The sequence below is a fragment of the Solanum lycopersicum genome, chromosome 9 (assembly GCF_036512215.1).
Source record: "Solanum lycopersicum chromosome 9, SLM_r2.1".
Classification (NCBI taxonomy): domain Eukaryota; kingdom Viridiplantae; phylum Streptophyta; class Magnoliopsida; order Solanales; family Solanaceae; genus Solanum; species Solanum lycopersicum.
In genome coordinates this window covers 64,774,064-64,787,104 of record NC_090808.1, presented here as the reverse complement: position 1 = coordinate 64,787,104, position 13,041 = coordinate 64,774,064, and the positions used below count along the sequence as shown (strand labels likewise).

General features: G+C 35.1%; 1 protein-coding gene across 2 annotated transcripts; it reads right to left on the bottom strand.

The window, feature by feature from the left end:
- Positions 1-5,237: 5,237 nt before the first annotated feature.
- Positions 5,238-12,594, bottom strand: LOC101257597 (protein TIME FOR COFFEE). Of its 2 annotated transcripts, none has more exons than XM_010328252.4 (13): positions 12,004-12,594; positions 11,380-11,925; positions 11,081-11,277; positions 10,764-10,998; positions 10,280-10,664; positions 10,122-10,182; positions 9,928-10,035; positions 9,533-9,842; positions 9,391-9,457; positions 9,203-9,272; positions 8,754-9,113; positions 6,079-8,614; positions 5,238-5,938 (listed from the first exon to the last, which is right to left on the bottom strand). In XM_010328252.4, the coding sequence occupies exons 1-13, from the start codon at positions 12,104-12,106 to the stop codon at positions 5,895-5,897; spliced, it is 5,022 nt and encodes a 1,673-aa protein (XP_010326554.2). In that variant the 5' UTR covers positions 12,107-12,594; the 3' UTR covers positions 5,238-5,894. The 2 variants fall into 2 exon arrangements, with proteins under 2 accessions (XP_010326554.2, XP_010326556.2); XM_010328254.4 differs by having other exon boundaries at positions 5,238-5,909.
- Between the last annotated feature and the right edge of the window lie 447 nt (positions 12,595-13,041).

The following is a 13,041-nucleotide window of genomic DNA, read 5'->3' as shown; positions in this document are numbered from 1 at the left end:
CTCGTACAATAATTTGAGATAACTCTCTGATATCATGTGACAGATTAGGGTTGTATCAAAACTTAAGTAATTAAACAGAGTGATATTTTTAAAACTGTTGATAATTTAAAAATAAAAATATTAATTTATATGTTCGAATTTAGAAATGATTTCAATACTCATTTTTTGTTGTTATTTTATGACTAACTAGGTACTACTGGTAACAATTATTGCATACCTGCATTATATCACACTTTTTACACTGTTGTTTGTTGACTATGAAACATGTATATAAAGTTTAAAACAAAAAAAAGAGATTGAAAGGGTCAAAGGAAAAAAGGAATTTTGTATTCTAACAAATGACTTTGATAAGAATCTAATTAAACATTCAAAATAAGACACTCAAGTCATTAATCAACACAAAGGTATTAAGAGATTGAATTTTCAATATTCTTTAATGTTTGATAGTAGTTGGTACTTGTAGCATTCACAAAGGAAGAAAATATAATAAGATATTATCAAAATCTAAGTACAAGTTTAATTTGAAAATCAGGCATTAAATATTTATTCGCGTTCAATATTTACATTAAACAAATAAATATGTATTGTTCATTTTCATTTCATTGTGTCACTTAACTATCGTGTTTAAATAATTTTATATAATCCATATCCGATATGAACAAATATTTATCATAAATCAAACTTAGGTATTGTTAAGAAGAAAAAAATTCCAACTTCCAAAAAATGGTAAAAAGAAAAAACAGAAATACTCAGATTTTATTATTACATTTCATCCTAATTTTAAACAATAATGAGCAAACCAATATTTGCAAATACTAATATTTAAAAAAAATATACTAATTCTTTTTAACCGAATTATGTCATATAAATTGATACAGTATAACCAAGATTTGAAGAAACAATTTCTTACTTTGGATTGATGATTGCATTGTGTAAGAATCAGAAGAGAGACCATTGTCAATTGTCATGGAAACAATTTCATACTTCACATATATTTCGTTTATCAACTCTTATTCAGTTTCATTCAAACTCGATTTTATCTGACTTTTTACTAAAGAAAAAGCGATTCACCAGTCACTACATTTCCATACGCAAGTAGAATTTGAAAGAAATACCTTTGATTGTTGTGGCTATTGAAGTAGATGGAATTTCAAGTCAATTTGTTTATATTTAACTTTTGTAATTTGTGTTGTACAAAGAAAATGAAGAAGAAGAAGATGAGGGAAATATATAGAATATAATAGTGGATATTGCACATTAATTAGTGAGGTCAATTTTATTAAGATTTTGAGACATCAAATTGTTGGTGGTTGGGACCATTTACTTTATTATTGTTAGATATATATATTATATATATTTATATAAAAAGTATATATCATCCCTATCTACTTCACTAGCATCTAAGGTAGGTAATTGTTTTCTTCTTTATAAATATGGTGTCAATTCGTGAAAATAATTTTTTACATAAATATAAAATAAGATAATATACAATAGATATTTACGGTCTGATCTTTCTTTAAATCTCATAGATGCCTCCTTCACCCGCCCACCCCCTTACCCCCTAGCTCTTATAGTCTTATGAATGAAATCTGAGAGAATAAGATTGTGCATAATTTTTTTGTAAGAATTCGATAATTTTAAAGTCTATTAAGAAGGATTCTAAGTGGAAATTAAATAATATGATAACTATTTAAATTTGTAGTATAACAATTTTTGAATAGAAAATTAGTTTGTAAAGTGTGTCAATTAAGTTTGGGGTAAATTAAACGAATATCAAAGTAGATGTTTGTAATGTCAGTGAATTGGCGAGATTTGATCGAAAATAGGATAAATAATGAAAAAAGTTCCTCTCTTCCCACCTATAAATATCGTATCATAATATGTCCGTCACATAATAAAGTCATCGATGACTAATACCTTCTTGAAACTATCGAATCTGAAATTAACTTTTCATCTTTTTAAGATCTCAATTTGAATGGCTAGAAACTAAAAACATCTTATTAAAAATATCACTTTTATAAATAAATTTATAGCATGCTAAATTCAAATTTAAATAAATCCTAATATAAATATCAATATTTTAAAAAAAAAACAACAAATTACCAAGTGTCTAAAAAGTACATCCACTATACCCTTCTCCCAACTAGCTTCTTGATATCGAAAGTTTTTCCACCAAAAATAAGATTGATGATAGTGGAACAAAGAAAGATTCAAAAGTGATAATGATTTAAAATAAATAAATAAAATATTATTCAAATAAAACAAAAAATGAATTTAAAAATAAAAAGAAAAAGGCACGTTGGAGAATTAGACACGTAAATAAAATTGAAGGAATAAAAGACAATGAATATACATCACAATTCACAAGATAAGATTTATTAACCTTTTCTTTTTTCTTTCTTATCCAATTAATTCAACTAGTTTTGATAATATAAGTATTTAGGGACCTACCATTATGTCTTTTTCTCTCTTTTCTTTAATTATATATATAATTTTTTCAACTAATCTTTTCTCAATCAAGCAAAAATCTTTTTTCTAATTCCTTTGTCTTTCAAACAAAAGCAAATTTAAAGCATGTTTATTCTTTTGTCAAAAGAAGATTGGACTTTGAATTTCCCTTTCAACCTCTTAATAATTTGATATAAAATCATTAGCCACCTCAAATTTTTTTTATTATAATACTAATGGGTCCATATAAATTATTACTTCTAACTTTTAAGTTATGACTCTTATCTCGTTCGATCAAGTTTTTAAAATCAATAAATTTTTAAAAAGTATTTTTTTATATAAGTATTATTGACGAGAAGCAATTTGTTTTTAACCAAACTATTAAAATGTCCATTTTTTCAAATGTATTTTTTTAAAAAAAAAAACTTTTTAATTTCTGAAAAATAAATTTTATTATTTTGCAGAATCATTTGTTTTCTCCCAATAGTTTAGCCACTTTTTAAAAATAGTGTAGTAATAAATATTTTTATTCTTCCAAATACTTGATCTGACTATTAATTTTTGAAAAGTTTTATAATTACTATGATGTTATTCTTTTGAAAAATAAAGGGATGGAATTCAGAATAATTGGCTGGGTTTTTTTTGCAAAAAATATAAAAGAGAAAACAAAAAAAAAATGGTAAAGAAAAAGGTAAAGCACTTTCTGTTTTTACTAACATTCTTTTCTACTAGAAAAAAACAATCTCTTTTCCAATTCTTAAATAAAATAATTTGTATAGTTTTTTTAAAAAAAATATCTTTCTACTTATTGGAATATTTAGAAGTGCTTATTTTTTCAATAGCTTATTAACAATGATCTTTTAAGTTGCAAACTCTCAAATATTCTCTTATCAACAACTTGTTTTCATGTTGATGAGATGCTTCACTTGACCTACTTAGGAATACTTATTACGATGTTCATAAATATTATAAGAATCATTCGCTTTTATTTGTTCGTTATATTTAAAAATATAGATATTTATTTTTATTTGATAAAATATTTAAAATATCTATTACTAAGCACTATTCATTTATTAATATACTTTTAAATATCTAATGATTAAAATTATTATTTTTCATGAATTGTATTTAGTCAAATATAGATAAATAACATCTGATTCATATTCAGTGAATTATTTCAACATTTTACGTAATTCAATAAAACAAAATTTTAGAAAATGATTGAATTTTCTTCTATTTTTAAACTACTTTATAATTTAATAATTAAAAAAATAATCTTAATTTTGTGGACCAAGAGTATACAACAAGAGCAAACTACCTAATCCTATGGTTAAAATAGTGATAGATTTCCATAAATACTTTTTAAGTTTTGGAAAGGCGAGAGCAAATTAAGAAAAATAATATAGTGGGTCCCACTATGGAATTTTTTAAAGTTTTGTTGGCAAATAATTTTTTGTTAGTAGGGCCCACAAAAGGACACCCAAAAAAGTATCCAAACCTACAAGGCAAAAAGATATCTGGACACAAGTGACCTTCTGGAAGCCAAAAAAAAAAACATTAAAACATATGCTGATCTTTCAAGGGCCCTATTATGCTGTTTAATTTGGAAAAATGGGACCATAATATACAAAGGTCAAAATTGTCAATATCAAAATCCATATAATAATCCAATTTATCTAACATTGAGATATTATCAAAATATCCACACCATCTAATGATATTATATAGTAAAACTAACTTTTTTTTAAACCAAAACATAGATTCATTGGCAACATCATGTTTATGGTGGTAATAATTCATGAAGAATAAGTGTATAGTTGAGAATTTCAGTATATTTTTTCACTATTGATGATAAAACAGAATTGTATACCGTGATATGAATGAAGATAAAGAAAGAAAATTCTTGATTCAACGTATTTAGTAAAATAAAAGATAAAGAAAGGCAAGTTGTGGAATCCAAAAGAGAAGTGGCCTTTTCAACAAACTTAACTTTTCTTCTTGGTTGAGGTAAAGTATGTATAGTGAAAGTGATTCCAAGGACTAATAGTGAGTATAGTAATTGCAAGAAAATGGGGACCTCAATTGAAAATGAAATGTTATATATATATAGATTAGGTCCTACATTTTACTATATAGTTCACACACATGTAATGCAACAAAATCAACTCTTGTTTAAAGCCACCCATCCCAATCTAAAATCTAGGTGTGTTCAAAGATAGCCCACCTTTGCCCTTTACACTATTTTTTATTTATTTATAAATCACACCAACCAATGATAAAAGCAACTCCCTACCCCCTTATTTAGAAGTTGCTAAGATGCTTCATTTCTTCTTTTTTCACTAGTCTATTACACTTATGTTTGAACTCTAGATAGAGAATAGCCATTAAATGAATCTTGATCTATGTAAAGCCAACTCCAACTAATTTGAACTTATTACCCCTTGTAACTCAATATACAGATATTTAACTACAATACTATACATATCAACCTTATGTAAAGTGTAAACCGAGTAACAAACTCCAGATATAAGCTACATGTTAGAAGACGGAGAGAGTAATTTTCCCTAATGATAGCCAAAACTCTTATATTATGTTGCAAGGAGAGCTTGAAAAGGAAATAAGAGAGAGCCAATGATATAATAATGCCCTTTTCCCAAAACAACAAAAAAAAAGAAGAACTGATAGCATCATTCATTCACGGACTACTGTCATTCTGTCATGACAGAGACTATTTTCAGCCATATAAAGTAAAGAATGCGAAGGTAAAAGAATGATGTAAAACTTGAAACTTTTGAAAGAAAATCTTGAGGGCTATTCCATTTATATATGTGCCAAGACATACACATATACACCTTGCATATACTTATAATATGTCCAAAAAAAGATACTACTGTCCAGAAACTGCTGTATAATAATTCAAGCCAGTAGAAACACCTTTTAAGAGAAGGAAAAGAATAATGAATTACTGAAGCATCAGAGAGTTCCTACTGAAAAACTTGGAAGGCAATACAACCTTTTCACTATTTTCTTAGTTTTTATCACTGACCTGCTTTCCCCCCCTAACCCCCCAAAAAAGGGGGGAGGAAAAAGGAACCAAAAACCTTTTTCTTTCCTGAACCTAACCACCACCATCAAAATGCAGGAAAGAGCTGGCTGATCAATATTCCAGCAAACCATCCTGTGATCATCAAAAAACCAACCAGTCGAGCAGCAGCACTTTCATTTGTGATATCCCTATTAGGCAGTCAGATTATACACCACGAGAATGCGTTATACGATGTCAATCGACATGTTGATTGACTTGCGTTTCGTGCAAAATCTCTCCGAGGATCAGTCGTCAAAAAACCCATATGGTGCCTCCTTCAAAACTGCGAGTTCTTCATTCCAACTTCTGAGGTTCACTGATGTGCCTCTGCTTGGCTGTGCTCCATCAAGTTGTACAGTGTTCATTTCTTCTCAGGCTGCCAGCACGCATGCAAATTGTCATTTCCTGGTCAAGAATTATGTTTCACTTCATGAATTACTTCCCAATTAATCTAAATTGTTAATTTTTGGCGTCAACTCCTAGACTTTTCTACCTAGAAAAATGGAACTGAAATGTAAATAAAGGATGATCATGAGACTACTCACCCGCAGGTTGTTTCTGTTCAGCTGGCTTTACTTGAACTGCAGTAGGAACAGGGTGCACATAAGAGAAACCAGCAGGCAAAAGCTGATGTTGACTTCCTGATGTTTGTGTTGTATATTGGGCAGCATGAAGAATGCCCTGCGAAGGCAACACACCACCTTTCATATTATTAGCAGCTGCAGCAGCTGCAATTGCTTTGGCAGGATCAGAAGTGGTGCCACCACCTAGTGTAACAGGACACAAAGTCAACATCCCACTTGATGATGATGCAGCTGATGAACCAGGCAGTTGTTGGCCAGGCTGGTCAGGACGCCGTCTCTGCTGAAGATAATAACCCCCAGTAGCTTGACCAGCAGAACTTGTACCACTAGAATGTGGAGGTTGAGCTTGCACATATGGACTTGAGAAGAACAGCTGTGCTTGCTGCATGCTCTTATGTAAATGTTGCTGTTGCTGCTGCTGTGACATTTGAGGCTTAGTTCCACCACCAGAAGTTGAAGCTATATTATGAGGGTTTCCAAGAATTGATGGCACATTCCTCCCACCAGCTGGAGATGACTTCTGGTTGGGAACTGAAGATGAGGATTTACCCTGCTGTGTTGACAATGATGAGTTCTGGCCGGTTTTATTACTTGTAGTTGCAGAATTTGTAGGTCTTGGGCTACCACTGGCACCTTTTGAGATTGAAGAAGTGGTAGGAGAGCCAACCATCATGGGGGAAGAGGGAGACTGATTACTGTTTGGGGGCTGTTGTCCTGGTGGTGGAGGAGTGGATCTCTGATTCGTGCCAAAAGATATCTGTGTGTGACTTTGCTGGGATCTAACATGCTGCTGCTGCTGTTGCTGCTGCTGAGAAAGGCTTTTCAGAGAAGACGTTGATGACAAAGATGATGGAGCTTGAGATGTTGATGTTCTGGTAGAGTTCTTCCACTGAGGTGACTGAGCTTGATTGCTGTTGTTACCACTCTGTACAAGATTTTGAGGAAAAGCAGACATTGCATTTGGAAATTTTGAAGCAGCAGAAGCAGATGAAGTCAAGTGTTCCGAATAAACATTCCCATTACTAGAGGCTGATGTCTTACTCCGAGCAGCAACAGCCGCTGCAAACTGATGTTGTTGATGCTGCTTATGAAGCTGAAGCATTTGTTGCTGCTGTTGCTGTATTTGAGCTTGCAACTGTGCATTAGGAACATTTACAGATCCCATAGCATTTGGCATTGCAGCTCTAGCAGTCCATGAAGCACCAGATGGAAGATTCAAGGACCTTGTTGAGCTATCAATGACACTGTTGGCTGCAATAGTAGACCCAGAGGCATCAGACGTATCGGACCTTGAAAATGCAATAGACTGACCAGCATTTCCGGAAGGCTTCATTGCTAAACCTTTTCTTTCGGCATCAGCCCCAGACTGGTCACCAGATCCAGATTTACCATCCTCAGATACCCTGAAATTCTTCTTCTGCTGCACAGCCTGAGCAGCAGCTGCTGCGGCCATCTGTAAATTTTGCCTCGTAGCTTCCGGGAGACTCTGGAAAATAGCATGATTATGTGCCATGGACATGTCAATGCCAGGTCCAGCAGTGGCTCCATTAAATGAAGCAAACGACATGGCAAAAGGTTGAGGAGGCGCTGACTCTAGACTCGCTTTTAGACCTGGCTGCTGCTGCTGCTGTGGCTTCTTCTCAGTTTGATGATTACTGCCGCCACCAGCAGAAGAGGCAACGCCAAAATTAGCTGGAGGAGTCATCATACCAAAGTTTGAGGGATGCATGGGCATAGCAAAATTCTGATTGTACACATTAATTGGTCCATGCGACCTTTTCCTCTCTGCAGTTGGGCTATCTTCACTACCCACCTCATTTTCAATATGGCGTGTCTGTGGAGGCATATGCTGATTCTGTGACGACTGTGCTGGGGACTGAGATGGATGATTTTTTGTCCCAGGAAAACTATGTAAATTACCACCACTGTTCCCACCATTAACAGCATTGCCTTGGGACCTCTGTTGCTGGTTCTGCAAATGCTTATGGGATGAAGAGGATCCACTTGACATGCTTGTGTTTTGTTGACCTTGTTGCATTTGTTGGGACTGCGATGTTGCTGGCTGCTGCTGCTGCTGTTGTTGATGCTGCTGCTGCTGTTGTTGATGCTGCTGCTGCTGTTGATGTTGCTGCTGCTGAACCTGGGAAGGATGAATCATCTGGGAAGAATAGAAAGATCCATTGAACAATGGCATGGGCTGAGGATGAGTTCCCCGATAATTCGGAGGTGGTCCTACAGCTGGTATTGGGAAAGCATACGCATTATTCTGCAAGATCGCCAAATACTGAGCATCATTAGGAGACATATTTGGATAGTTGAAGCTAATTGCAGTAGCCGCTCCACCAGCTGTAGCTGAAGCAGTTCCAGCAGCAGCATTAGTTGTGTTAGAAGGGACAGAAGGGCCCATTGTGCTAGGTGACTTTGCAGGACCTGGTCGAACAGCAGCAGCTGCAGCTGCCTGCTGTTGATTCAAAGGGAAGATGAAAGCAGGCCCATGCTGTAAATTCATTGGGGGGGAAAGAATCAGCAAAAAAGTGATAGTCTCGGAATCTTTTCATTCTCATTAAGAAGTTGAAAAAAATAGAAGAAAATCTAGAAATCAAGTTGTTAAATAAACTGTATGAAGATGATTGTACCAGTAGATTATTGGGCGCAACAGGCGGCAATGCTTGTTGGAGTAACATTTGCTGTTTTCTCTGAGCAGCATCTGCAATGTTAGCTGGTTGAACTTTGTCTTTTCCACCATTACTAGGGAAGATAGCAAGCCCCTGCCCTTTATTATCAGGCCCAGCACTTGCTCCTCTACCAGCTAAGTTTCCATGGAGATCAGCTGATGGCATAACATTAAGATTGGTCTTGGCTCCAAAGAAGGGTGCAGTGCCAGCAGCAGGTGGCCAAAAAGGATGCATCTTCATAAATTGCTGAAGGCAATGTATATTCCTAGCAATGTAACAATGTGTTGCACATCTTTTTGGCCTTGGTTGAGAGAACAGAGGCTGCATAAGATTTCCGAGTTAAAAAGGGGGTTGAAGAATGAATTTTAGAACTTGAATCATAGAAGTGAAAGAAATACAAAGAAAAATACCTGCATTGGAGCAGCAGAAGAAACCGTGCTTCCATCCATAGCGACAACTCCTTGTAACGGCGCCATGTATCTGCTGACAGGAATTGTGAGTTATTTCTCCAGTGAAACACCATTTACACCATGGATCTAATACTTGTAATATCAATAAAATGAGAGCACTGAAACACAATAAGTCAAGCCGACCGTACCCCATGGGAGGAAGCCCACCAGGCCAACTAGCCATAGACATTGGCATAGGCAAAGAGCTGGATTGACCTGAATAAAGAAAGATCACCCCATCAGTGAAATCCAGGGGAAGAACTCATTGCAGATTCAAGAATATCAACTTACCAGTTTTTTCAGGAACTGATTCTTCTTTAGTAGCTTTTTGTGGTGGAGGAGGTGGTTGGTGCTGCTGCAACTTTTGACTGTGCTGTTGAAATTTGCCACTTACACCACTATCCTTTTCTGGCTTTTCCAAATCAAGATCAAGATTAATATTCCTACCCCTACTACTCTCACTTATCTTATGAGCATTAATTTCTTCTACAGCTGCTTTAGTCTTCTTTTCCTCAGCTTCAACACTCACCACCATCCCTTCATCTTTCTCAGCTTTGCCAATCCTTTCATCATCATTTTCTGTCACAGCAGGCTTAATTTCCTGAACAAAATAATATCAGCCAATTCAATAATCAGATCATCCTCAATAACCTCAGAGAAGGGGAGAAAAGAAAGTGACTACTCACAACAATATTTTCTGATGATATAATATGCTTAATACTATCCACAGCTGCTGAGCCAAAACCCATCTCAGCTTCTCTTTCAGGTGATGATCTTAACTGTGGAGGAGGAGCCTAAAATGGGATTCGAGAGATCAATTAAAACAAATTACAAAGAAAAAGACTTTTTAGGTATTATCTTCATATATCTCCATCCTCACCATAAGATCTATCTGGAACTTCTCCTCTCTCTGGTTTTCCACTCCTGAAACAATCCCACTCCTGAAATTCCAAGAAACCCCATAAATCATCAGACTCGAGAAGAAGAACTAAAAGTTACAAAATCAGAAAAAGATCAAAACTTTGAATAGATACTCACACTTGGGTAACTGCAACATCCTCACGAATACTATTATCTACTCCCAAAGTAAAAGATTCCCTCTTTGGGGAATTCACTTCCTCCTTACTCTCCATAAATTCAGTTTCATCAGACCTCCTCTTGACGTCAGATTCCATCTTCATCGGCTCCGGTACCGGATCTACTGCCGCCGGCAAACTTTGAGCAGAACCACTTAAATCATATAAAGAAACAACATTTTCAGCAGCAGACTGTGGGTTCTTCTCCAAATTAGGTGAAAAAACCTCTAACTTCATTGTTGTCTGATCCATCTCAACTTTAGCTGTAGAAGATGAAATGGGGCTGCTTCTTACACTAAATCCTCCAGGATTTTCCAAGACTTGCCTTGGTCTTTTCCTCTTTGGAGCTACAAAAACAAGAACAATACTCGTAAGAACAAACAACAAGAACTGGATTTTTTCTCAAATCCCAATTGTGCAAAGATTGAAACTTTATTATAACTCACCAACAACAGATAAAGGAGTTGCTGATGAGTTTGAATTAGAAGCAGGAGATGAAACTCTGGATCTGTTATTAACTTCTCTTGTATCATTTGGTACACTTTCTTTTTTTGAAGGTCCTTGTGACTGAGTCATCAATCCATACAGAACTTCAGCAATTTCAATCTCAAGCTCTTCAGGGTTAGATGAAGAAGCTTTTGGAGGTGACTTTGCCGGCGGCCGCTTTTGTCCATTAGGCTTCTGCATCAAGAAAAACAAACAATCAGTTCTGGTAACATGAAAAAACAAAGAAAATGAAAAATCTGATGAAAATGAGACTAACAATTTTTTTTCTGACTGAAACGTTAGATGAAGATGGAGATAAAGGAGCTGCCGGCGATGGTGATGTAGCCGGGATGTTCTGTCCCACCGGCGAAGCTGTCGATACTTGCTGATGAATTTGGTCTCCGGTGACAACACCACTGTTACCACCACCACCACTAGTCCCAGAAATCCAATCATGAGACCTCTTTGTAGATGCTAAAAACACCAAAAACATCAAAAAAGGAAAAGAGGGTCAATCAGAAAATCCCCAAAAAACAACAAAGATGAAAAACAGTACAAGAACAAAAAAAACAGTACCAGAACGAGCTTTTCTTGGAACAGAAACACCAATCATTTCATCACCAGTTTTCCATACAGGTGCTGCTCTAAACACCTTTCCACCAACATTTGGTGGAAAATTTTTCCGAGGCGGTATATGATGATGGTTATGATTGTTGTTATGGTGATGATGATGATTTGAAATCGCCGACCCTCCCATCGTCGCCGGTGCCGGGTTCGGCGGCGGCAACAATCTTGTACTAGCTGAAACAACGTTTGTTGTTGTTGTCGTCGTCTCCTCATCATCTTCATCTTCTTCATCGTTTACACTTTCTTCTGAACTATCATCTCCACCATCTTCTCCACCACCACCACCTCTGTGCATCATCAATCTATCACCTCTTCTTCTTTTACTCCGACTTGACCTATCTCTATCTCTATCTCTAATATCCCTCTCTCTAATATCCCTTTCTCTATCTCTTTCTCTTTCTCTATCCCGTTCTCTGTCTCTCTCTCGATCTCGATCTTTCTTCACTCTCTCCCTTAACCTGACAGATTCTTGTATCTCTACACCCCCTTCTTCATCTGCATCAAAAAAAATCAAGTTTTGATTAATTTTTTAAAAAAAGAATCAGATAAGGATTATAGATCTATGATGTTTACCAGGGGAATCTCTAAGACTGTTACTTCTATGTCTGCGTCTTGATAATCCATTAGATGTGGCGGCTACCATACCAGTTCTTCTTGCTTCTCTATTCCTATCCATTTTTTTTCTTCTCCGGTGAAATAAATCAACTAACCCCAGATGAGTTCTAGCATAATTCACCGGAATCAATGGTGGTTTTCACCGGAAATGAAAGTTTTTTTCTTCACCTACTAACTTTCCGTCCGGCAAACAACAACAACCCCACAAATCAATACTTGCAAAGATGTTATCTTTTTACAAATGGGTGTTTTTTTCTTGGATTTTTTGTTTTTGCTTCTTCCTCTCTTCTCTTCTCTCTCTCTCTCTCTATCTTTGGTTCTCTCCTTTTTCTGCTCTCTATCTTCATCAGCTTTTGGGCTATATCACACTCTTCAAACCCTCGTGGAAGGTTAAGATCTATCACTTTTGACATTTACTTTCATCTACACCGTCCATTCACCATCTCATCCAACGGTTCATATTCAACAGTGCCAGCATGGCATGTGGTTCCACTGACTGACACGTGTCGGTCATCGCTTTCCATGCTCCTGATTTAAATAAAATTGGGTGGGGTATGACTTAATATAACGAGTTTTATTCTCACAACAAAGTATTTTATTTTTATTTTCAAGAGAAAAATTTTTAAAAAAAAATTCTTTCTTGCCGCTTGTGGGCCACTTTTCACGATTGAATTAACAAAAACAAAATTTACCCCCCTAGTCTTTATTATTTCTTCACTTCGTAAAATTATATCTTTAATTAAATACGTAAAATAGAAATATATTTTTTAACTTAGTATATTGATGTTTAAATAAATATGTATCTTACTTGATATTTTACGTAGTAATTTATGTACATACACAATATTTCACTTTTTACATGCAGTATGTTATCCAGGATGAATGAATAAATAAATTAGTATTAAAAAGATAAGGGATGATGGCTTGAAAAATGGAAAAGAAGAAGAGAAAATAAAATTAAAAATGGCTAAATTAATCCTTTCACACACTATTGTT